Here is a 25,593-nt window from a genome sequence, read left to right as displayed (position 1 = left end):
TCAGACCGAGGACACATGTGATACCCAGAGGAATCACGCATCGCCAATGGGACGGGTGGTGGGAGTAAAAGAAAATGATCTTTGTTTCTAATGAATAATGTTTGAAAATGACCAAATAAAATAATGTTTAAAAGGAAAAAAATAATAGAATGTAGCTCAGCTCAAAGGATGCCTATGAGGATTATGAGCTAATTATTGTAAAGCAGCTTGCTATAAAAATGCTATTTCAATTTTAGCTATTAGCTAGCCAAGTCTTACCTCTAGTATGTATTGTCTGTTCTGAGTGAGTTACTCCTCACTATTTCTCACTCTTCCCTCATTTAATCTTTTGCTAAGATCTGCCAATTTTACTTTTTCAAAATTTCTCAAGTATTATCCCCCCCAACCCTAATTTGCTCCTTTGACACAGTCAGTCCTTCCTGTCTGTTTATTGTCTGTCTGTGTTTTTTAAAAACAAACAAAAAACTCTTATTTTCTGTATTACAATTAATACTATGTATTGGTTCCAAGGCAGAAGAGAGGTAAGGTCTAGACAATGGGGGTCAAGTGACTTGCCTAGGATCACATAGCTAGGAACTATTTGAGGCCAGATCTGAACTCAAAATTTCTTGCAGAGCAAGTATAATTAGCATTGGTGGATACCTACTTACCCTACTTAAGAGATTTTTATTACAATGAAATTAGATAGTTAAATAAATCAATAAAGCATTTGCTAAATTGATCAAGAAAAAGAGGAAAATTAGATTAGCAAACTGAAAAATGAACAAGATAGATCATAATAGGTAAATGAAAATAAGTGTTTGGCCTAGATGATTTCTGAGGACTCGGGCTCTGAATCTATGTTCCTATAATCCTTTGTCACTATAATCCTATAATACCTTTTGTATTAGAAGTATTCCAAACTACTATATGCCATTATGTATCAGCAAGTCTAAGAATTCAAAGGAAATTAATATAGATAATATAATATCCAAACTAACAAGAAAGAGGTCATAAACTACCCAATCTGGGAAAAAGAAACTGAGCAAAACAAGAATTGATTACTCTAGAAAAAAAAATTACAGGAAAAATGGACTTATTTGTGAATTCTATGAAATATTTTAAACAAGTTAGTATGTATTTTACAGAATTTATCTTCAAAAAATAGCAGGCACTCTAAGGAACTTATTATAATACTGATACCTTAATCAACCAATCAATTTTGAAGCAAAAAATTTAAATATAATTCTTACATTTCCCTACACTCTCATTTATGACCCCAGCCTCATATTTCACTGGAAAAAAATGTATGCCATTCACAAAGAGATCCCTTTTCTCCTATCCCTCTAACTATTCAGTTGACTTCTTTCTCTGCTTCTTCCTTTACCTCTCTGCCTCACATGAAAAGATAGCTTTTCGATGAGGCAAACTCCCATCTACCCAACACAAGGAATCATCCTATGTTTTCCAGTCTTTATCTCCTCTGTTCTTCCCCTATTTACTAGATGCTTCCCTTTTCCCTACAAACATGGTGTCATCTCCTCCATCCTCAAAGAAATTCTCACTTGATCTACCCAAATCAATTAGGCGTATAATACTGCAACTTCTTGAGGCAGCCATCTAAAACCTGTGCCTCCACAATTCTGACCTCATCATTGAATCAAAACTGCTCTCTTCCAAGTCATCAAACATCTCTTGGTTGCCAAATCTAATGACCTTTCCTCAATCTTCATCCTTAACCTTTCTGCAACTTTTGACAATGCTCAGCATTCTCTTCTCCTTAATATTTTCTCAGTCTAGATATTCATGTGACTGCTTTCTCCCAGTCCTCCTCTTAGCTATCTGCTTGCTTGATCTCTGTGAGCTTTGCTAGATTTTCATCCAGGTCATACCCACTAATAGCCTGTTTGATCTTATTTCCTCTGAAACCCTCCTCTCTTCCTGACTTCCTTATTACTGTCAACCATCGTCCCAGTTACCCAAGCCCCCAACATAGGTATCATTCTTGACCATTCACCACCTCTTATCCTCCAATATCCAAAGCAGTTGCTAAATTTTGTTACTTCTACCCTTTCTATATACCCTCTTATATTCTCTGATACTACAGCCACCCTGGAAATAGGCACTCATTACCTCACACCTGGACTGTTACAATAGCTTGCTGGTTGATTTCTCTACTTCAAGGCTTTCCCCACTCTAATCACATAGCCGTCAAACTGACCTTTCTAAAGTACAGGTGTCACCATATTGGTTCCCTCATTAATAAACTCTAAAAAGGAAGATGAAGGCTGATGGAAGAACTCTTGATATTTGCCTACTCTACCTTTCCACAAGGAACACTGAAATGCTCTGAATTTATTGACACTATTCCTGTTGAAATGTTTAATTTTCTATTTGATCTTTGACTCTGGCCACTGTCTACTTGATGAAGGTAATCAGATACAGATGGTATAATGAAACACCATTCTTACTTTTCATAGTTTCTTTTTGTATTTTACCCAATTACTCTGATAGAGATCCACTGATATTAAACTCCCTCCAGTGCCCAATTCAAGCAATAGCAGTAGCAGCTTAATTCCTTTACATTTTGCCTTATACATTCCAAAGACAAGAGAGCCTTTGATTTGAAAGGTGTTGGGACTGAGAGATGTGTTGTGAACTGAGTAAAACCAGTTTGATTGGTATTGCTCAAATCCTCAGGACACATATATGTTAAGGTCCTTCATCCTTAGTCTCTCACATGTGTAGTACAGTTAAAGTTGTTTTTTGGGTCCCTGCCCCTCATTCCTCATTAGGCAATTCAGAAAATAACCTCGTCTCACTAGTCATGACATTTCTTCTGTGTTCTCCAATAGAGCAATCCCTGATAAGTGCCAAGGCAGCTATTTTTCTAAAACTCTACATATGTTGAGCTTGAGAGGCATTGGGCCTTTGACCAGATTGGGAAAACTACTGCATAGTCACACATCTAAAGTCACTTCAGTTTGAACAGCAGCCTGGGAACTAACAGCAATGTAGGCTATATGCCAAGATAATTCCTAGTTGTCATTTATTCTCTTTCTCTCCTAGAAAGTAGCAATAAAATTTTGCAAATTGCTATGCCCTTGTCTGGCACTACTACTCTTCATATGAATCACTCACTATCTTCCATTCAGCCATTTGTAAGTTAACTGTTTTCCCTATTTTCATTAGCTTTCAGCCAGTATCTTCTACAAACTCTTGCCTGCAGAATTAAGGGGCAGAAATGCCAAAGCGAGCTATTAATGGCTGATACTGGAAAACTGGTCAGATGGATATCCCTTCTACTTCTTTTTTTTTCTTTCACTGTGTATTAAGGCTTACAATACAGCTTTTTCATAACAGCTCTACAAGGCAATTATTATTATCATCTCCATTTTACAGATGAGGAAAGTGAGGCAGAGCAACTTGCCCTGGGTAACAGCTGATGTTAGAAATAGGACTTGAATTCAGGCTCCATTTAACGTCCTAGATTCCCAGTTCATGCTGCTTAATAGGGGAGTGGCAGTCAGTCAAGATGAAGAGATGAAAGGAGCTAGAGGCAGAGGGAATTAGTTCAAGATATAGAGGAGCTGATGATGTGTAAGGCCAGAGATGAGAGGAAAAAGGTTTTTTTCCCTCCAGCAACATAGGAAGCAAGGTCATCTTCTCTGAGAGGAAGGATTTAATTAACATGGAAAAAAGTTTGGAACAGCTACTGTAGAAAATTAGACATGTCAAAGGAACACAGCATGTTGCCTGTTAGTCTCACAAAATATAATATGTTTAGAAAGCAAGAAGAATGAATAAAAGAATGACCAATTGATGTTAGGCTATAGGACCCAATCAACATGAATTTTTCTGGCAATCCTTGTTAGCCAGAGATCAGAGATAGATGATAATAGGAGAGTATATCAGGATTTGGCGATTGGCATGCAGGGTACAGAAAAAGTGTGCTAGCACGGGCATTTTTGAAATAGAAGAACATAGGGTTCTAGCTAGATAGGAACAAAAAAGAAGTGATGAGGACAAAGAGCTAAGCTAGTTTAATTGTGTGAAAACACACTTAGGCACCAATACCTCTCCTTTGTTTCTTCCTTCTGAAACACTAATAAATCATGTCCTGGTCTAAAGACACTGGTATCATAGTTTCAGCAAAGGTCCTCCTTATTAGAAGAAAATTAAGTCCAAAGATAAACTTGGATTTCTTAAAACTAAGATTAGATAGAGAGAATGGCAGAATCAGAGACAAAGATTTGAAAGGGACCTTAGAAGTCTGAGACAAGTGCTTCATCTTACAGATTAGGAAACTAATAATGTGCTCAGAGTTACAAAGCTTTTAAGTATTCGAAGCAGGCATTACATCTTAGATTTACCCTCATGCTAAAATGAGGCATCACAGCAAACCTTTAGTAGGCATTTCTTAGCTTATTTGGATAAACTATAGTTTTAATTAATATAGATTTAATTTTTTAATTTAGATATAACATTTAAAATGCATAAGGAAAAAATGGACCATAACTACTAACAAATGGTTATTTTTTAGTACTTACCACTGTCTTGAATCCAAGTTTTTAAGTTCTCTAAGTAGCTTTTCATTTTTCTTCAGGAGATGAAAGCTCCTCCTAAGGAAAGGATGGATAAATGTTTTCATCACCCTTTAGAATGAATGCTATGACAGGGCTAGATTATACCTTCTACTCTCCTTATGGAATACTTTTACTTCTGCCTTTTCATGTTTCCAATACAAAGGCGAACAGATACTTAAAAAACTCTTTAAGAATATTTACTGCAATTTCTACCTAAGGGCCTGATATTTCCTTATCAGAAGATTACATTCTATTGGTTTCTTCAATTTTAAATTTGTAATCTATGTACAGGATTAGATGTGGATTTCATCTATATGTAGCTTTAAAAGATAAGTCAAAAGGTTTTGGGTGAAATAAGTTATTTACAAACCCCAAACCATTTATTAAAAAATAATGGCAACTCAGAATTTGGATATTCCACAAGTAAAATTATGCTTATTATATAACTTCATTTGCCCATAAGATGATAATTAAAAATACTGCATTTGGAGTGAATTAAAGATGAGTCAATGCTCCTGTCCTGGGCAAGCTTCTTAAGTCTTCTGATGTCTCAGTTTCCTCAACAGCAAAAAATGGACAACACTTCTACCTCACAGTAATAGGGGAAATTTATATAGTGTTTTTTTCAAAGTGTTTACATATCTTGTTTTATTTGTGTTTCTTCACAGTACTGTCATTGGTAATGATATTAAATAAAGTAATGGAGAAAGCACTTTGTAAATTCATATTATTATTAATGTTATAGCATAGAGGCCTTCTATGCAACTGTAATAATTGAATTAGACTAGGTGGTCTAAATTAGTGTATGGGTTTTAGTTGCAAAACTGAAAATAATAGTTTAATAGCTGGAAGGGTCCTTCTATACCACCTTATCATGAACATTACAACAGTCACAGCTGACAGATGAGGATTAGAGGATGAAAGATTAAAACCGAAAGCAACTGAGAGATGATCAAGTCCAACATTCATTTTATAAATGAGAACATAGCCCCAGAGAAGTTAAGATACTTGCTCAATGACACCCAAATTAGTACAGCAGATCCAGGACTGAATGACAAGTCTTGACTACAAATTTAGCATTCTTCCTACCTTCTACTCCACTAATCCTCTAGGAAAACCTATGGAAGGTCAAAGAATCTTGAGAATATAAACTCAAGAGAGGTAAAATGATATACACAAAGTTACACAATGACTTAATGGCAGAGCCAGTATGGAAAGGCTCTTGAAATCAACCAGATGATTCTAATAGTTTTCTCTCTGTTCTCATTTGACCTGTTTAATGCTTCTTACTATTCATGTTATTCCCTTAATTAATGAAATCTGTTGGCTTCATATGGCTACTGGAATCAAATAAAAACTACTTGATTTATATTTTAAGTCCTTCATAGCCTTTTCCCAATCTATCATTTCAACCTCTGGACCTTACTGTTCAGTCAAAATGGCCCCTCACTGCTGCCTCATAGAACCTTCACTCTTCCTTCAAGATACAACTTAAGCACTGCTTCCTAAATGAAGCTTTTTCTTATCCCTTCAACTGCTAATGTCTTCCATTTAAAACAATCATATATTCAACCATTTTGTATTATTTGTATTATTTCAGTTATGTTCTTTTTGTCTTCCTCATTAGAATGAAAATTCCTTGTGTGTTGGAATTGTTTCACTTTTATTTGAATCCCAAGGGCCTTACAAACATAGTACCTTGCACATAATAGGACCTTAATAAATTGATTGAAATAGTAATATTTGAATCATCCTTTTCCTCTATGTTAAATGTAAACATCTTAATATGTACCCTTTATCTTATTTTTTTCTGAAGTAGAAAGTAAAAGCAAAATGCTCAGCACCAAATGCCTATCTTAATCAATGATATACTCTTAGATAATGAAAAACTTTTAAGAAGCTCTATATCTTCCTTAAATGGATAAAATTCTGACCAAATCTAAATGTTCTTTCTGATTAGATCCTGAATCCAGTGCTTCAAGTTCTAAAACTATTGCTTTGCTGTTACTTATTTTCTAAGTACCTGGCAGGAAAAAAAGCATATATTTATTGTTTGTCATAGCTTTAAAGATAGCCTATATAAAAGAATTAAAAATGTATGGTTTTTATGAGTCCATTTTTTCTTTACTTAGTTCTTAATGTAGTGAGACTTAAGAGAGAGTATGTGAAAGCAAAATATGCACACACATTATATATGGACACATTATTAGGCCATAGAGCTATCTTTTTTCCTTTTAGAATGATTCACACCCCTACCTATCCTACCTGAATATTAATATGACTCCCAGGTCTCAACAAATCCATTGGGGGAACCACTAGAAACATTTTTGCATAGACCAAAAAGTATTTAAACCCAAAACTCAAGTATTTCTTGTTCAGGTCTTACCTTTTGTCCCAGGAATTCATTCCCAAAATACTGAGGAGTAATCTGCAATAATAAAATGCTGACTGAGGCTTCTGAGATGTCGGTTCATCTTGTTCCATAGCTTTCATATTTAAGTCATTAAAGTACTTTTCAACAAACTCCCTCTCCTCTGTGTATTGCTTAAGGATAGCATTAATAACATCATTTTCTTGTTTTTCAGATATACATACAGGTTGTGGAGCAGGAATGTTGAGTGAGACACCAGTCCTTTGTAAGCATTCAGGACTTGTAACACCTAAATATTGGAGGAGCTCATCAAGAACATCTTCATCATCTCTTATTGTATCCCAAGTTGGCACAGTTTCTCTGAATCTCCTTTTAATCTGGAGTGCAAGTCCATCTCTTATAGTTATATCCTCTAGAGGGTCAATAGAATTGGGAGTATCTTCTGGCTTCTCTTGGTGAGACAAGGAAAGCATGAATGACACTGGTTCTGAGGAATATCTTACAGATGGTGGTCCATAAAGGATGGCAGAGTCCCATGAATATTTACCAGACAGATCACGAACTATAATTCTTACATTTGAATTAGCTGATGTGAGTCCAGCACATAATCCTCCTCCAGGTATGCTCTCTTCTGATCTTATCTGGATACAAGAGACTAATGTTGTATTGTTCAATACAAAAAACTGAAGATTTGGACTCTCAAAAAGCTCAGGAGAAAGTTCAGAACTTTCACTGTAATGATTGTCATGATTTTCACAAACCTGACTTGTTAGCATAGCAGGACCACCATTCATTGGATAGTGACCTAAGTGGTTTACCAGGTGTGTTATAACAGTACGAGCTGCAACTGAAATTAATCCTTGTTGTATCTGAGTTTTTACTGTAATCAAAAAAAATAAAAGTTGGTAAGCTGATGCTTAAAACATATAGTATCTATCAACCAATATAAAACTACATTTATATTTTAAAAGACCATATTTTCAAACTGCCAAAAAAATTCCATTATCAATACATCTGATATAAATACTATTTATTTCACTTTTGCATTACAAAAACCAAGGGAGGAAAATGAAATTTCTTTGGTGCAGATATGTTGATTTCCAATCAATAAATAGTAAGCCAAGATTGTTTCAATTTTTTCTTTGTTTGTTTAGGGGGGTTTCAAATTTAAATTAAATCCTGGATGATGGTATGGTTGCAAAGAGAAACAAGATGTTATTAATCTTTCATAAAGTCAATAAGTTAAAAAATTAAAAATTTAAAAATTAAAATCAAATAAAAAATAATTTTAAAATAAGGCAATGAAATCAATTCCACTGATAAAATTTCTGATTTCTAGATTCAAATAATTTGCATTGAAACCTGAAATTCACAAACAAAACTTTTTACAGGTAGAAATACTATATTTCTAAAAACAGAATCATTTTCTTGGGTTGAATAGTCCAGTCTAAACAGTTATTCAATATGAACTCCTTTCCATTTGAATAAGAATTAGGTCAAATAAGCAGAGAATGATACATGATTGTCCAAATGGGTTACTCAGTAAAAAGGAGAAAGTTTTAAAAAAGGAATGGAATAGTAAAAAGCCTGAAATGAATAAAATGAATAAGCAGGAAATAAAGTAATAAGGATCTGAAGGAGAAAAAAGAGAAGAGATCAAACATCTCCCCCCCCCCCCAAGGATATGAGCCTTTTTGTCATTTTATTTGCATAATTGCAAGTTACTTTCCAAAAATATTTGCATTTATTTATAGCTCCACCAATAATATACTAATATGCCCATCTTATCATAATTCCAACATTGAGTATTTCCATCTTTTGTCATCTTTGCCAATTTTTTCTGACTATGAGGTAAAACTTTAGAGTTGTTGAGACTTGCAGGCTAAATATTTTGACCATTTTTCTTTTGGTGAATGACTTTTGGTTATTTACATGGTATATTTTGTATGTCAAACCATTATCACAGAAATTTGATAATATTTTACCCCTTTTGACCATTTCCTTTTTTTTAAACTTTTTTTTGTCAATTCCAAACATTATTCCTTGGTTACAAAAATCCTTTTCTATTCCTCACTCACATCCCCCCATCCCTCCCATAGCCGACGCACAATTCCACTGGGTATTACATTTGTCCTTGATCAGAACACATTTCCATGTTGTTGATGTTTGCACTGGGATATTCATTTAGAGTCTACATCCCCAGCCATATCCCCTTGACCCATGTGATCAAGCAGTTGTTTTTCTTCTGTGTTTCTACTCCGACAGTCTTTCCTCTGAATGTGGATAGTGTTCTTTTTCATAGATCCCTCCGGGTTGTTCAGGAACATTGCATTGCCACTAATGGAGAAGTTCATTACATTCGATTGTGCCCCAGTGTATCAGTCTCTATGTACAATGTTCTCCTGGTTCTGCTACTTTCACTCTGCATCACTTCCTGGAGGTTGTTCCAGTCTCCATGGAACTTCTCCACTTTATTATTCCTTTTAGCACAATAGTATTCCATCACCAACATATACCACGATTTGTTCAGCCATTCCCCAACTGAAGGGCATCCACTCATTTTCCAATTTTTTTCTACCACAAAGAGTGCAGCTATGAATATTCTTGTACATGTATTTTTCCTTATTATCTCTTTTATCGCCCTTTGGGCATAGCTCGAAATTGCCCTCCAGAATGGCAGGATCAATTCACAAATCTACCAGCAATGCATTAATGTCCAGACTTTGCCACATTCCCTCCAACAATCATTACTTTCCCTTGCTGTCATATTAGGCAATCGGGTAGGTGTGAGGTGATACCTCAGGGTTCTTTTGATTTGCATCTGATTATCACAGATTTAGAACAGTTTTTCATGTGCTTATTAATAGTTTTGATTTCTTTAGCTGAAAATTGCCTATTCGTGTCCCTTGCCCATTTATCAATTGGGGATTGGCTTGATTTTTAATACAATTGATTTCGTTCTTTGTAAATTTGAGTAATTAGACCTTTGTCAGAGGTTTTTGTTATGAAGATTGTTTCCCAGTTTGTTATTTCCCTTCTGATTTTGGTTACATTAGTTTTGTTTGTACAAAACCTTTTTAATTTGATGTAGTCAAAATTATTTATTTTACATTTTGTGACTTTCAAAGTCTTGCTTGGTTTTAAAATCTTTCCTGTCCCAAAGGTCTGACATGTATACTATTCTGTACTCACATAATTTACTTATTGTTTCCTTTATTACCTTCAAATCATTCACCCATTCTGAATTTATCTTGGTGTAGGGTGTGAGGTGTTGATCCAAGCCTAATCTCTCCCACACACTGTCTTCCAATTTTCACCGAAGTTTTTATTAAATAGTGGATTTTTGTCCCCAAAGCTGGGATCTTTGGGCTTGTAATAGACTATCTTGCTGAGGTCATTTACCCCAAGTTTATTCCACTGATCCTCCTTTCTGTCTCTTAGCCAGTACCAAATTGTTTTGATGACCACTGGTTTATAGTATAGTTTGAGATCTGGGACTGCAAGGCCCCCTTCCTTTGCATTTTTTTTCCTCATGATTTCCCTGGATATCCTTGATCTTTTGTTCTTCCAAATGAACTTTGTTATGCTTTTTTTCTAATTCAGTAAAAAAAAGTTTTTTGGAAGTTCCATGGGTATGGCACTCAATAAATAGACGAGTTTGGGTAAGATGGTCATTTTTATTATGTTAGCTAGTCCTACTCAGGAGTAGTTAATGTTTTTCCAATTGCTCAGATCTAGTTTTAATTGTGTGGAAAGTGTTTTGTAGTTATGTTCATATAGTTCCTGTGTTTGTCTCGGCAGATAGATTCCCAAGTATTTTATATTGTGTAGGGTGATTTTGAATGGGATTTCTCTTTCTAATTCCTGCTGCTGAGATGTGCTGGAGATATATAGAAATACTGATGACTTATGTGGGTTTATTTTTGTATCCTGCAACGTTGCTAAAATTGTTGACTATTTCCACTAGCTTTTTTGTAGTTGATCCTCTAGGACTCTTTAAGTAGACCATCATATCTTCATTGCCAAGTTTAATACCTTCAGTTTCTTTTTCTTCTCTAATTGCTACTGCTAGTGTTTCTAGTACAATGTTAAATAATAGAGGTGATAATAGGCATCCTTGTTTCACTCCTGATCTTACTGGGAATGCATCGAGTTTATCCCCATTGCAGATGACATTGGCTGATGGTTTTAGATAGATACTGTTTATTATTTTTTGGAAAGACCCTTCTATTCTTATACTTTCTAGTGTTTCTATTAGGAATGAGTGTTGTATTTTGTCAAAGGCTTTTTCTGCGTCTATTGAGATAATCATGTGATTTTTGTTGGTTTGCTAGTTGATATGGTCAATCATGTGGATGGTTTTCCTGATATCGAACCATCCTTGCATTCCTGGTATAAATCCCACCTGATCATAGTGAATAACCCTCATGATGACTTGCTGGAATCTTTTTGCTGGTATCTTATTTAAGATTTTTGCATCTATGTTCATTAAGGAGATTGGTCCATAGCTTTCTTTCTCCGCTTTTGACCTGCCTGGCTTTGGAATCAGTACCATATTTGTGTCATAAAAGGAATCTGGTAGACCTCCCTCTGTTTATTATACGAAATACTTTGTATAGTATTGGGATTAGTTGTTCTTTGAATGTTTGATAGAATTCACTTGTGAATCCATTAGGCCCTGGGGACTTTTTCTTAGGGAGTTCTTTGATGGCCTGTTGGATTTCATTTTCTGATATGGGATTATTTAAGAATTCTATTTCTTCTTCTGTTAATCTAGGCAATTTATATTTTTGTAAATATTCATCCATATCACCTAGATTAGCATATTTATTGCCATATAATTGGGCAAAATAGTTTTTAATGATTGCCTTAATTTCCTCTTCATTGGTGGTGAGTTTTCCCTTTCCACCCATGATACTGTTAATTTGGTTTTCTTTCCTCCTTTTTATTATATTGACCAGTACTTTGTTTATTTTGTTTGTTTTTTCAAAATACCAGCTTCTAGTCTTATTTATTAGTTCAATAGTTCTATCATTTTTGATTTTATTAATTTCTCCCTTAATTTTTAGGATCTCTAATTTGGTTTTCTACTGGGAGTTTTTAATTTGTTCTCTTTCAAATTTTTTAATTTACATGTCCAATTCATTGACCTCTGCCCTATCTAATTTGTTAATATATGAACTCAAGGATATCAATTTTCCCCTGAGTACTGCTTTGGCTGCATCCCATAGATTTTGAAAGGATGTCTCATCATTGTCATTTTCTTCAGTGAAATTACTGTTTCTATGATTTTTTCTCTAACTAACTGATGTTGGAGAATCATATTATTTAATTTCCAATTAATTTTTGATTTGGCTGTCCATGTACCTTTACTGATCATTATTTTTATTGCCTTATGATCTGAAAAGGTTGCATTTATTATTTCTGCTTTTCTGCATTTGCATGCCATGTTTTTATGACCTAATATATGGTCAATCCTTGTGCATGTTACATGGTGTTGCTGAAAAAAAGGTGTATTCCTTTTTGTCCCTATTTATTTTTCTCCATATATCTATTAACTCTAATTTTTCTAAGATTTCATTCACCTTTTTTACCTCTATATTATTTATTTTTTGATTTGATTCATCTAAATTTGATAGTGGTAGGTTCAGGTCTCCCACTAGTATAGTTTTACAATCTATTTTCTCCTTCAATTCTACTAGTTTCTCCTTTAGAAATTTGGATGCTATACCATTTGGTGCATATATGTTGATTACTGATATTTCTTTACTGTCTATACTCTCTTGTATTTACCTTCTCTATCCCTTTAAGTCAGGTCTATTTTTACTTTGGCTTTTTCAGATATCATGATTGCAACTCCTGCCTTCTTTCTATCAGTTCAGGCCCAATAGGTCTTGCTCCAACCTTTAATTCTGACCTTGTGAGTATCTATCCACCTCAGGTGTATTTCTTGTAGATAACATATGGTAGGATTTTGGATTCTAATGCACTTTCCTATTTGCTTTTGTTTTATGGGTGAGTTCATCCCATTCACGTTCAAAGTTATGATTGTCACTTGTGGATTCCCTATCATTTTGATATCTATCATCTCCTAGTTCTGTCCTTTCTTCTTTGCTATACCTTTTAAACCAGTGGTTTACTTTTAATCAATCCTCCTAATCCACTCACTTGATATGCTTCCCTTTCTGATCCCTCCTTGTTTTTTTTATTTTTTTGGTTGTTTTTTTTTTTAGGGTCGAGATCAAACATCTTAATGAGAGTAAGAGTTAAATATATTCATGTGTAAGGTGAAAGAGGAATAAGCATTTATAAGGTACCTATTCTGTGCTAAGTGTGCTAAAGCTTTATAATTATCATCTCATTTGATCCTCATAAAAACCCTGCAAAGTAGGTGCTATTATTATCCCCCATTTTATAAATGTGGAATAGAGATTAAGAGACTTGACCCAGGTGCACAAAATAAGTGTCTGATTTGAACTCCTCCCTTTCTGATGCTAGGTCCAGAGCTTTATCTACTGTGCAAAGTATAAGAAAGTAGAAAGATTATATAAAGCCTGGGGAGTATTTTTCTTGAATCTATGAATTCCTGATACTGTTTAGAATTGCTTTTGGCAATTAGTAATGGTAAGAAATATTTCTTGATGAGTAAAGGATTTGGGCATTAAAAAATTTCCAATCTGGGTGGAAAGTAGAAGCACAAAGGGGAGTAATATGAAGGAGAACTCTGGAATAGCAGGCTGGAGACAGATGACAAAATGTTTTAAATGCCAAGCTGAAAAGCCTATATTTTATCATAAAGGCAACTGGGAATCAGTGATGGCTCTTTAGTAAAGTAATGATATGTTCAGAGTTATGTTTGGCTGAAGGATGGATTGGAGAGGATGAAAAGGTCAGAGATTTTGAGTGATAAGGATTTATAGAAGTCTTCAAAGTCCAGTCCCTCCTTTTACACGAGAATACTGAAAGGCCAGATATTAAGTGGCATGCCCAACATAGGAAATGAGAAATCAGGATTTGAACCCAGGTTCTCAGAGTCCAAATTCAGCATTATTTCTATTAAACTATATTGGAGGAGAGAATAAGTACAGAATCCTGTGAAAATATTTATAATACTTTAGGTAAGAGGTGATTTAGACCTGAAATGGGTAGTTCCAAGTATAGAGAATGGGAAAGGTGCAAGATATGTTGTAGAATTGACAAAACTGGGGAACTAATTGGATATTGGAAGTAAAAGAAGAATGAGTTAAGGATGACTGAGACTTTGTTGGTAACTAGAAGGATTCAAAAGGAAAAGGAGGGTAGAGAGGTCAAATTTAAGAGAAATGAGTTCTGTTTTGGATATGCTAAATTTGATATAGTTATGGGACAATCATAGGTTTGTTTATGGGTGATGTAGAACTAGAAAACAAAAGAGAAATTTGGGCTAGATACACAGATCTGTTAGTCATTTGTTTAGAGATGACAACTGATACTGGGGGGCTGATGAGTTGATGAAGGAAGGGCACAGAGTCTTGCAGAATATCTCTGATTAGGAGAGGGTAAAGAAGACTGAAAATTATAAGTTGATATTACAGATAAAAAAAAGTAACTCTGTGAGAATACCAGCATGAAAATCAAGGGAGGAGAGTACCCAGGAGGAATTAATCAATAGTGTCAAATATTCCATTTACATCCCATTCCATCTCCTGCCTCCATGTCCTTGCATAAGCCATTTTCCTTTACCCTCTCTTCCATTGCACATTCTGCTTATTTAACCTGTTTCAGAGAATCTCTACCTCTACTTAAGTCTGTTTAACTGCTGACTCTTATATAAGGCCTTTTCTTATCTCCCCAGGTGTCAGCCATTCTTGCCACATTTGAAATTAGTTGATATACATTGAATTTTAAAATTCATCTGCCTATTGTCTCCACTCAGCAAGCTTACTGAGAAAAAGGTTTTTTCTTTTATCCCAGAGATTATCTGTGTCTGGCACATAGCAGGCACTTAATAAATGCTTGCTTTTCATTAAATGGAGGTAAGAAAGGATGAGGACTGAGATAGCAGTTTGACTTTAATGGTGGTCTGAAGGCAGACTATAAGGAGATTAGAAGAGCATAGGGTAGAGGCCAGGTCACAGCTCTTTTCCTACAACCCTGATTGCTGTGATTCGATGCAGTAATGTTTGGAATTAACCCTTGGCAGTATCGTAGAGTGGATACCACTCCCTGAAGAGTGAATCCAACTAGCTAGAGGCTCTAAAGGAGTTGATATGAAGACATACAGAAGGGAAAAGATTGGTATTAAGAAACACATTTACAATAACAAATATCACAGACAAATCAGAAATTATTTATAAAGACAGATAAAATATTGAAGAAGAGAAAAGGACAAATGTTCAAAGAAAAGAACCATTTGAGTGGCTTCAATTACTTCAGAAGAAAGGAAACAATCAAGATCTCCTCAGGAATATGATGGTATTGCAACATAAAGGCCTCCTGAAACAGTGATGAAGCAAAATCATGAAATCTCTAGAATGGTTCAGAAAAACAAATAAAGAATCAAACAGAAAAAAAGAACAAAGTGAAAATGTCAAATAAGTATAAAAATAAGAGTTCTTAAAGAAATCAATTAACCAACCAATCTATCAGTAAGTATTTAATAAACATTTGTTCAATAAGGCTAACAAGAAGTAGGAGGAAGACGACATTCTCCATAACACTAGATTCTCTGAAATAAAGAATGAAAGAACTGGAACACAAAAAATAGAAATAAAATTAATCAAAGGAAATTGAAAAACAAACAAGATTAGAAGAATACTGTTCCTTGAGACTGGACTGTCTTTCTCTTTTCTTTGTATCCCTAGCATAGAGCTTAGCACATTTGATAAGTGCTTCTAGACGGCCTGAGAAATATGTAAAAGCTCTACAAAATAATATTGAACTCAAAATAAGATATGAAGATAGACAAAGGGTTAGATATCTTAACCAAAACATAATTAAAAAGATCTCAATAACATGCTTCAAGAAATGCAGAAAACTACAAGCAAATAGTAAAGGACAGATTGAACAAAATCACAAAACATCAAATTTGCCAAGAAATATTATAGCAAAATTTCAGAACTAAATAAATCATCAAAGAATTTTTGTAGAGATCAAGGAAAAAATTTTTTTATATTCCAAGGAGGATCAATCATAAAAGACTAAGATGACACATGTGGTCAATATGGGAATCAAACAATAAAAAATTATGAAAATCAGATTGCTGTGTGAAAATAATATATTTTGAAAAATGGAAATTACTAAAAACAAACAAAAAAGCAAACACAGCCTAAAGAAATATCTAATTGGATTGTTCCTAATGCTCATTTCCTATACACAAGCACAAACCCTAAAGAAGTTTTTAATATAAGTGTTTATGTATTAGTAAAAAGGTATATGCTAAATAATAGGGATTAGCCAATTCGGAACTTAGAGATTCTTAACAGTTGATAGAAGCTTCTCAATGACGATTTTAAGAGAGAATTATTTGAGGAGAAGTGATGATTTCATCGACTTGGTATCCTTCTCCTCCCCTTGACCAGAGGAGACCCTGTGAACCTCAGAGAACTGAAGATTTTTTCTGACTTCTCATTGGAGTTCTAGTACTATCAGTATACCCAGATCAATGGGTACAATAAAGAACAGATTTGACTCAGTGAGGACTTTACTGTAAGCCTGAAAGAGAAGCTATTCTGTGCCTAGTGAATTTGATGGGTACTCCACAAAGGGCAGAAGACTTTGAAAATCTAGGAGTATGGGTTCTGAATTCGCCTGCTACTTTATGGGTGACAAGTCTGCTTAATCAATACTAATATATTTCATGGTTTCATGTGCAATTGATAGTTTACTTTTCTGAAAAGACCAATAAGATCATTAAATCAAGATTTATTTATCTTGTGACAGATAAAATTAGGAAAATTTAAAATGAACAAGGTAAATTACAGGAAATAAAAATGAAGCATTAGGAACTGTTATATAATAAACATTATCAAACAATCAATTCTTAAGCAACTGGTACCAAAGACTAGGAACACAATTACAAAAAAAAAAAAACAAAAACACAATTTGTACTCTCAAGGAATTTCTATTATTCTGAAAATGTAAATCTAAGAATTCAAAGAAAACCAATGAGTATTGACAAAAATTCAGACTATTCAACCTAAACAAGAAATATTAAAGTATCTCATCCAAGATAAAGAAATCCAGCAAGTCCTAACTGAAAGACATGAGGAAAAAATAAAAGGCCAAACAAATTTACAAGAGAATTCTACCAAATATGTAAAATCAATTGATATAAAAATTAATATCTATAAACAAAAAGTATTCTATGAGATTCCCTTTCTGAGAAAACGTATGGTCTTGATAGCCAAACAAGGTAAGAGAAAAAGTAAAGAAAAATAACTCAATCAACCACTCTAATGAATATTGAAGTCAAATGCTGAAACTACTTATAGAAAGATTACATAGACATACATCCAGAAAATATTTTACTATAAAAATGTTGGATTTATAATAGAGAAAAAAGGACATATAACAACATAGAAAGAAAAAAATAAGCAGTTATTAAGAACCTATTATGTGCTGGGCATTGTGGGAAGTGCTTTATAAATATGAAATCATTAGGTCCTCACAACAACAACCCAGGAAGGTAGGTGCTATTATTATCCCCATCTCAAAGATGAGGAAACTGAGGTAGAGGTTAAATGACTTGGCAAAGGTCATATAGTTAGAAAGTGTTTGAGGCCAATTCAGTTTTCCTTTACTTTATGTCTAGCTGCCTCTAGATATAAATGAAGATAATAAAATTTAGATGGTAATTGGAACGGAGAAAGAAAAACACCTTAGATAAATTACAGCCCTCATATAATTTTGAAACCAAAGTATGGGTATAGAAGGGCCTTCTTAAGTTTGATCAAAATCACATATTTTAAAATTAGAAAAATATTGTTTAAAAATGGAGAAATGTTAGAAACCTTTCTAGTATCATCAGTAGTGAGGTAAGGATGTCTACTCTTTACTATTATTGGACACAGGCCTAGAAATTCTAGCAAGAAAATAAGACAAGGAAAAAAACCAAATGTATAAACACTAGCAAAGCAAAGAAAAAACTATCCCTATTTGCAAGTGACAAGATTGTAGGCTTAGAGAACCCCAGTGAAACATGAAATAAAAGAAATGAAGTGATAATTCAGCAAGTATCTATAATTATGCAAAATAAATCCACAAAACTATTAGTAACATTTCTATATAGCACTATTAAAAATTAAGAAGAAATGAGATATATTCCATTCAAACTAACTGTAAGATATTTAAATTATTTGCAAATACATACCAAGACACTCAAAAGATTTCTATTAATAAAACTAACAAAGCACACTTTCTGAAAAAGAAGACTTTAAAAAGTTGGAGAGTTGCTAATCATGTTTAAATTATGGTAAAAAAAGTGACAATATTATCTAAGTTAATTTACACAAAAAACAGTATAACAAGTTAATGAAGTAATATTATTTAGAAATAGGCTTAATATAAAAATAAATACAGAAAACCAAGACCAGATAGGTCCTGTATATATACCCCATTCAGTTATGAAGCTTGAGCAAAGTGTAGTCTACTCTTATGTACAAATCAAGGAACACTCTGACTACCAAGAAAACATACTTTGGTTTGAGCCTATACGATAAACTCTGAAAAAGACAGCAAGCCATTAAACAAGTTAAATTAAAGCCTTAGAGGAAAAAATGCTCTGCCCATAGTGACGGCAAAAATATTTTGAAGAAAATTAAAGAAATACAGAATTTAAAAAAGCTTGGTAGGAAAGAATGGCAAAGAAAATTCACACCTTAAAATGGTGAAAAATTTCACTGAAGAATTGAAAGTCCTAAAAATTAGAATGGGCCAGAGAAAAGAATGGCTAAATAAAACTATAAGAAATATATATATCAAAAAATCTAAAAAACTTAAAAAAAGAAGAAAATCTAAGATATGTAACACTAAGAATGATTATTGGTAAAAAATTACAGAAAAAACAATCCAAGAATTATTGGATTCTCCAAAAATTATGATCAGGAAAAAATTCAAGAAATCAAATTTCAGGAAGTTCAGGAAATGAATATTGCTCAGGAGGATTCTGAAAACCATAGAAACAAATAGAAAGAATCACTAGTCATATCCTAAAAGGGACTCCAAAATGAAACCTCCTATGAACATCATAACCAAAATGCAGAGCTTCCAGATCAAAGAAAAAGATTTAAGTAGATAAAGAAGAAGGAATGCAAAATACCAAGGAGCCTTGAATAAGAATTATTCAAGATTTTGCAGATACTACTATTAATGAGGAGAACTTGAAATGTCATATTTTAAACATCAAGAGGAATGTTTACACACAAAGATAGCCTAAACTGAAATGGAATGGAGTATTTCAAAAATACCTAAGGAAAGGCCAAAAATTTCAGGTGCCAAGAGAAATTGGAAAAGAAACACATATTTGCATAATTAAAAGATAATATATGGGGGGGAACTGTTTACGTGGGGGATAAGAAGAGTTAGAAAGAAAAATTAAGAAGATAAGACTTTCCATTAGTGGATTTGGTCTACTTTGAAGGTATTAGGAAGAATAAGAGGGGTATGAGAAGATACTAAGGAAGAAAGAAGGGGAGGGATATAACTATTGCATAACAGATGTGCATTAAGAGTATAATTATATAATTGTGAAAAAGGGGGTATACCTTAGAGAATGGGTATCATCTAAAGCTTATCTTTATTTGATTATATAAATATAAGAAATATAATATATAATAAATATAACTATAAACAACTGTAATTTCCCAGCACCCCAACAAAAATACAGATCTTTTTATTGACATACATTTAATTCAAAAGAGAATAAGAGAATAGGAGGGTGCAGAAATAAATGAGGTGGATTTAAGAGGAAGAATGGGATAGGTAAGTAATGTAAAAAAAATCTATAATGTGAAAGAAAGAAACATGAAGACAGACTAAAAGGAATAAAGACTGAGAACTTCAGCTAAGGGGCACAATAAAGAAAAAAAGAGTTGTTAGGGAAAATAGGCTGTTTGTTTCACTTGTAAGATCAAGAATGTCAGGAAAATCCCTTCCTACAATTTTCTACAAATTTATAAAAAGGAAAGTGGGAGTAAAGAGAAGAGAAAATCCAAGAGGACAAAAAAAGGGAAATACATAATTAATCATAACTGTGTATGCAGATGGAAAGATTTCGCCCATAAAAAAAAAGATATCAAAAAGGATTAGGAAGAATAATCCAACAATGTGATGTTTTCAAGGGATACATTTGAAACACAGATAAAAATAAATTTAAAATGAATGTTTACCAAAAAAATCATATTTAAGCTGAACTCAATTAAGGCTAAAAAAGAAACAGAAAAGATAAATAAGCAGGGAAATTGCATTCAGCTAAAAGGCATTACAGATGACAAATTAGTATCAACACCTAATATTTATCTGAATAATTTAAAAAAGTTAATAAAATTGGAGTAATATAGAAGAATTATAAAACTGGAAAATCTTAATGTATCTTATTTAGACAGACCTAGATAAAAATAACCAAAAGATAAACCAAAAAGAATTTAAGGACTCGAAAGGGGGATTAAAAAATAGAGATAATAGATATCTGGGTAATACTGAATAAGAAAAAAGAATTTACATACTCATAGTTTTATGTTGCACCTTTGCCTAAGTACATACTAACAAAACATATAAAGAAAATAAATAAAATGCTAATAAAAATTTTAAAAACCAGATTAAAAAATAAGAAACAAGACTGTTTAGATAACTAAATATCAAAACATGAAATTAAACAAGCCACACATTAATTTCCAAACCAACTGGATTCTCAGGTGAATTCTATCATTCAAAAAGCAATTTCAATAATTACATAATTTGTTTGTAATAAGAAAAGAAAGCAGCGTTTCAATCTTTTTCCATCACAGAAATATTGCATCGCTATATACATTTTAAAGAGAAAAAGTAAAGAAAGGAAACTATAGAGCAGTAAATTTAATAAATACTTGATTCTAAAATTTTAGTAGGAGGAAGCAACACGTTATAATACATTATTCAACTTGATCAGGTTAGATTTATACCACAAAATCAGGGTTGGTTCAACATAAATGTGAAAAATTATGTTAACAAATGTGAGTAATAAAAACCATATTATTACATTAATAGATGCTGAAAATTTTTTTACCAAATCCAATGTAAATTTCTATGAAAAATTCTAAAAATCATACAAATTAATGCCCCTTTTAATAAACCATATGTAATGGAGAAAAATTAAAGGCCTTTCCAATAATATTGTGGGTAAAGCAAGGTATTATCACAATTACTACTTAACAGTACTAGAAACGCTATCAATAGCAATAAGAAAAAGAAATGGAGGGGCTAAGCACAATTAAAAAATAAATAAAATTATTGATTTTTATAGATAATATGATGCAATACTTAGAGAATCCTAGGTAGTCAACCTAAAATTAATTTATAATGTCAGCCAAATTACTATATATAAAACCAATAAATCTATTAGGGTCAGAAATAGAAATTTCTTTCAAAATAAATACAAGAATCTATTAAAAAACTTAGGAGTGGTATATCTTTCAAGATTAACAAAGAAATTACAAGAATTGAATTACAAAATATTATTTTTTAGAAATATAGACTTAAATAACTGAAGACTATTAACTGGATATAGATAAATTGGTTGAAGAGCTTAAAAAAGGATGAAACAAACTAAATTGATTTACTTAGTAAACACTGTACCAATGAAACTCCAAGAAAAATTTATAATACAAGAAAAAAAAAGTAACAAAATTCATGACAAAACAAAAGGTCAAGAATCTGAAGGGAAATAATAAAAGTGGGAAGGAAGAGGACATCAGTATATGTACTGATATATAGTACAGGCATTAAACTACTATAAAGCAGTAATCATTCAAATAATTTATACTGGGTTAAAAAAGGGAAATATCAATCAGTGGAATATATTAAGTACAAAGTACATAGACTCAAAGAATAATAGTATTATATATCTTTGATAAATCTAAAGGCCCCAGGTCCTAGGGGAAGGATTCATTACTAGATAAAAATTGCTGGGAAAACCAAAGAGTAGTCTGAGAGGAGTCAGATTTAGACCAACATCTAATATCATAATTCACAAGCTAAGGCACAAATAGATCTAAGACTAAGGGGAAAAAAATGTCATTAATTGGAAAAGTAAGGAAGAAATTACCTTTCATATCTATAGATGAGATAATATATGACAAAGAAATCATTTTTTTTAAAAAAACCCTTACTTCCGTCTTGGAGTCAATACTGAGTATTGGCTCCAAGGCAGAAAAGTGGTAAGGGCTAGGCAATGGGGGTTAAGTGACTTGCCCAGGGTCACACAGCTGGGAAGTGTCTGAGGTCAGATTTGAACCTAGGACCTCCCATCTCTAGACCTGACTCTCAATCCACTGAGCCACCCAGCTGTACCTAAGAAAACATTTAAAGAGAACTGCATAGGATAAAATGGATTAATTTGATTTTCCAAATTTAAAAGTTTAATACAAACTGAATTATAGTAAAAATTAGAATACAGGAGATTATGAAAGCATCTTCACAACAAGTTACTCTAATAAAAATCTTATTTCTAAGACAAATAATAAACTGATTCAAAATTTTAAAACTAAAAACTGATTTCAACAGATAAATGGTCACAGGATATGAATAGGTATTTTCAGTGGAAGAAATTCAACCTATTAACAATCATTTGAAAAAATGCTCTAAAACAGAAATTTTAGAAATAATTCAAACAACTGTGAGGTTCCACTTTGTACTTATCATTCTGGCAAACATGACAAAACAAGAAAATGAAAAATGTTGGAAGGATTGTAGCAAAACAGGCACATTTCATCATTTTTGATGAAGTTTGAACTGGTTCAGACATTCTGCAAAGCAATTTGGAACCATGTACAGAAAGTTACCAAACTGAGTATCTTCTAAACCTAAAAACTCTATAATCAAGAGAAATCAAAAGAAAAAAGATCCATCTATGTAAAAATACATATACCAGTTGTTTTCATCATGGTAGATAAAAATTGGAATTAAGGAGATGTATTCCTAGAGGGGAATGATTATGGAAAAATTATGGAATATAAATGTAATAGAGTACTACTGTGACATAAGAAAAAAACAAAATGGATAATTTTAAAGGAAATTGATGAAGATCAAAGTGAGCAGAACTAAGAGAACAATTCATTCAATGATAATATCATAAAGAAAAATGACTAAAAAACTTTAGAACTCTTATCAACATAATGATAAAATGTGAATCCATAAGAAAAAAAGATGAAACATGCCAATCAATTCCAGAGTAATGATGATGAACTTACAAAGAGAGACAAATATCTTTGGACATGACTAATGTGAGAATTTATTTTGGCAAACTATGTAATTAAGGAATTTGTTGTCATCTCTCTTTTATAGTTTCCTGGAGTTGGTTGTTATATAAAGAAATGCTATTTTTTATGAACTTATTTTGTAGCCTGCAATGTTTTTGAAAATATTAGTTATTTCAATTAATTTTATAGATCCTCTAAAACATTTTAAACAAATTATCATGCTATTAACAAATAGGAATTTAATCCTTTCTTACATGTCTTTCTTTATACTTTTAACTCTTTTTTTCCCTGCCTTGTTATCAGTTAGAATTTCTAAAACTAAATGAAATGGATGAGGGAAGATTTTACTCATGTATTTATAATTTCTGAACTGAAACAATAAATGACAGTAATCCATATTTCTCCATTGGTCCTTAATCTTTACAAAGTCTGAAAACTTATGCTGTATTTGTATCATTAAAGGATTTTGAGAATGCTTTCTTTCTAAAATTCTTGAGAATAATTTGTGTAGTATTGGATTTGTTCATTAAAAGTTTGATAGAATATTACAAATTTATTAGGCCTATGAGTTCTCCATTCCTTCCTTCTTTTAATAGTTTTCTTTATTCTTTTCTCCATAATTTTCAAGACATACTTTTTGCAATTTATTTTTTGGGTATCTAATTAAAAGAACTATTTTATACCAATTACATGTAATTTCCACATAAGTTTTACTAAGTTATATAATTAAATTTAACCCCCACTTTTTCCCCTCCCCATCCTGGGGCTGACAGGGAATTTGATCTGGGTTATACATATATTATCATGCAAAACTTATTTTCATGTTGTTAATTTTTATAAGTAATCTTATAAAACCAAAATGGGGTATCTAATTTTTAAGACGCATGCTCATTACATGAATCCTCTTTTACTATTTTGCTAATGGACTTTTTTAGGGATGTAAATTTTCCTGAGAATACTTTGGCTGCATTTCAGAAATTTTATCTTATTAGCTTTCACATATCATTGTATCTCTCATTTATTCTTTGACTCATTATATATTACTTAGGTTTTCATTATTAGGTCTCCACTTAGGACACAGGTCTGTTGTTTGTACTCCCTGAACTGATTACTATTTTTATTGCATTACATTTTGTAAAAGATATTTTGAAATTTTTGCCTTTTGCTATTATTTGCATTTTCTCTGATCTAATATATAATCATTTTTTGAAGAAGTTACATGTGGTGTTGAAAAATTTGCATATTATTTAGTGGTCCAATTAAAGCTTCAGGGCTAATAATTTATTGAAACTTCTATTAATGCTTTCAGTTTTGTCTAACTATGAAAAAGTAATTTTAAAATATCCTACTATTGTTGTGATATAACCTAAGTCTTCTAATTCAGTTAATTTTTCTTTCATGATTTTGTTATTCCATTAGGAATATTTAAATTTAGTATTTATACTAAATTGTTGTCTATGTCCTCTCAGTATTAATGTAACCTTGTTTATAATTCCTGACTTTTTTGGATTTATATGAAATATCACAATTGTGTAATTTTTATTCTTTTTTTTTACTTTTTAGATGTCATCCTTGTATGAAATAGATTGTGCCATTGTTTTGTTTGGTTAATTTGTCACTATTTTTCTCTTTATGGTACTGTTTAATACATTTGAATTTAAAATTATGAGTGATTTATATTCTCTTTATTTCTGTCTCTGGTATTAATTTTTTGTTTGTTTGTTTGTTTCCCTTCCTCTTTTAAGCCAGTGCTTTGTCCATATGATTAATTTTGTTTATTCCACTTTAATGTAACTTTATTTGCATAGTCTCTATGTTTCTCAATATCAACTCTCCTCTTTCCATTTGCCTAACTTTTCTTAGTTTTAGAATTTTACTTAACTTACTGAAACATTTTTTTTTCTAATTTTCTTTCTTCTTTAAATAGATAATTCAAAAGCTACCTCTCCTTTCAAATATTAACTTTCCTCTTTTTTACTCCTTTTCTAAAAAATATTTTTCATTTTGCTCTTAAATTATTCTCTTCACATTTTGTTTATTCTAAACTTTTATTCTTTGTCTCTTGATTTGTCTACCTATTTATTCCTTTTGTTTATGAGTTTCTCATGGAATCAAAACCTCTAACTTTAGATTCTTTTTCAAAAACATTTTTCCGGTTGCATTTGGAGATCTTTGTCTTTCACTTCTTTATTTTTCTATTATGCTTCACTCTTAAGAACAATCA

The 25,593-nt window shown here is 32.3% G+C and overlaps 1 protein-coding gene across 17 annotated transcripts in view; it reads right to left on the bottom strand.

The window, feature by feature from the left end:
* RALGAPA1 (Ral GTPase activating protein catalytic subunit alpha 1) overlaps window positions 1–25,593 on the bottom strand; it is a 314,990-nt gene that overhangs the window by 80,137 nt on the left and 209,260 nt on the right. For all 17 annotated transcript variants that reach the window (XR_008915023.1, XM_056811013.1, XM_056811018.1 and 14 more), the window contains 2 exons: window positions 6,952–7,816; window positions 4,530–4,601 (listed from right to left, as the gene is read on the bottom strand). Coding sequence is in view for 16 of the 17 variants with exons in the window: in XM_056811013.1 (XP_056666991.1) it covers window positions 4,530–4,601; window positions 6,952–7,816 (937 nt within the window). In the remaining variant the exon portion in view is untranslated. The remainder of the gene's footprint in view (window positions 1–4,529; window positions 4,602–6,951; window positions 7,817–25,593) is intronic.

The sequence above is a fragment of the Monodelphis domestica genome, chromosome 1, assembly GCF_027887165.1.
Source record: "Monodelphis domestica isolate mMonDom1 chromosome 1, mMonDom1.pri, whole genome shotgun sequence".
Classification (NCBI taxonomy): Eukaryota; Metazoa; Chordata; class Mammalia; order Didelphimorphia; family Didelphidae; genus Monodelphis; species Monodelphis domestica.
This window is presented reverse-complemented; position numbering and strand designations above follow the sequence as displayed.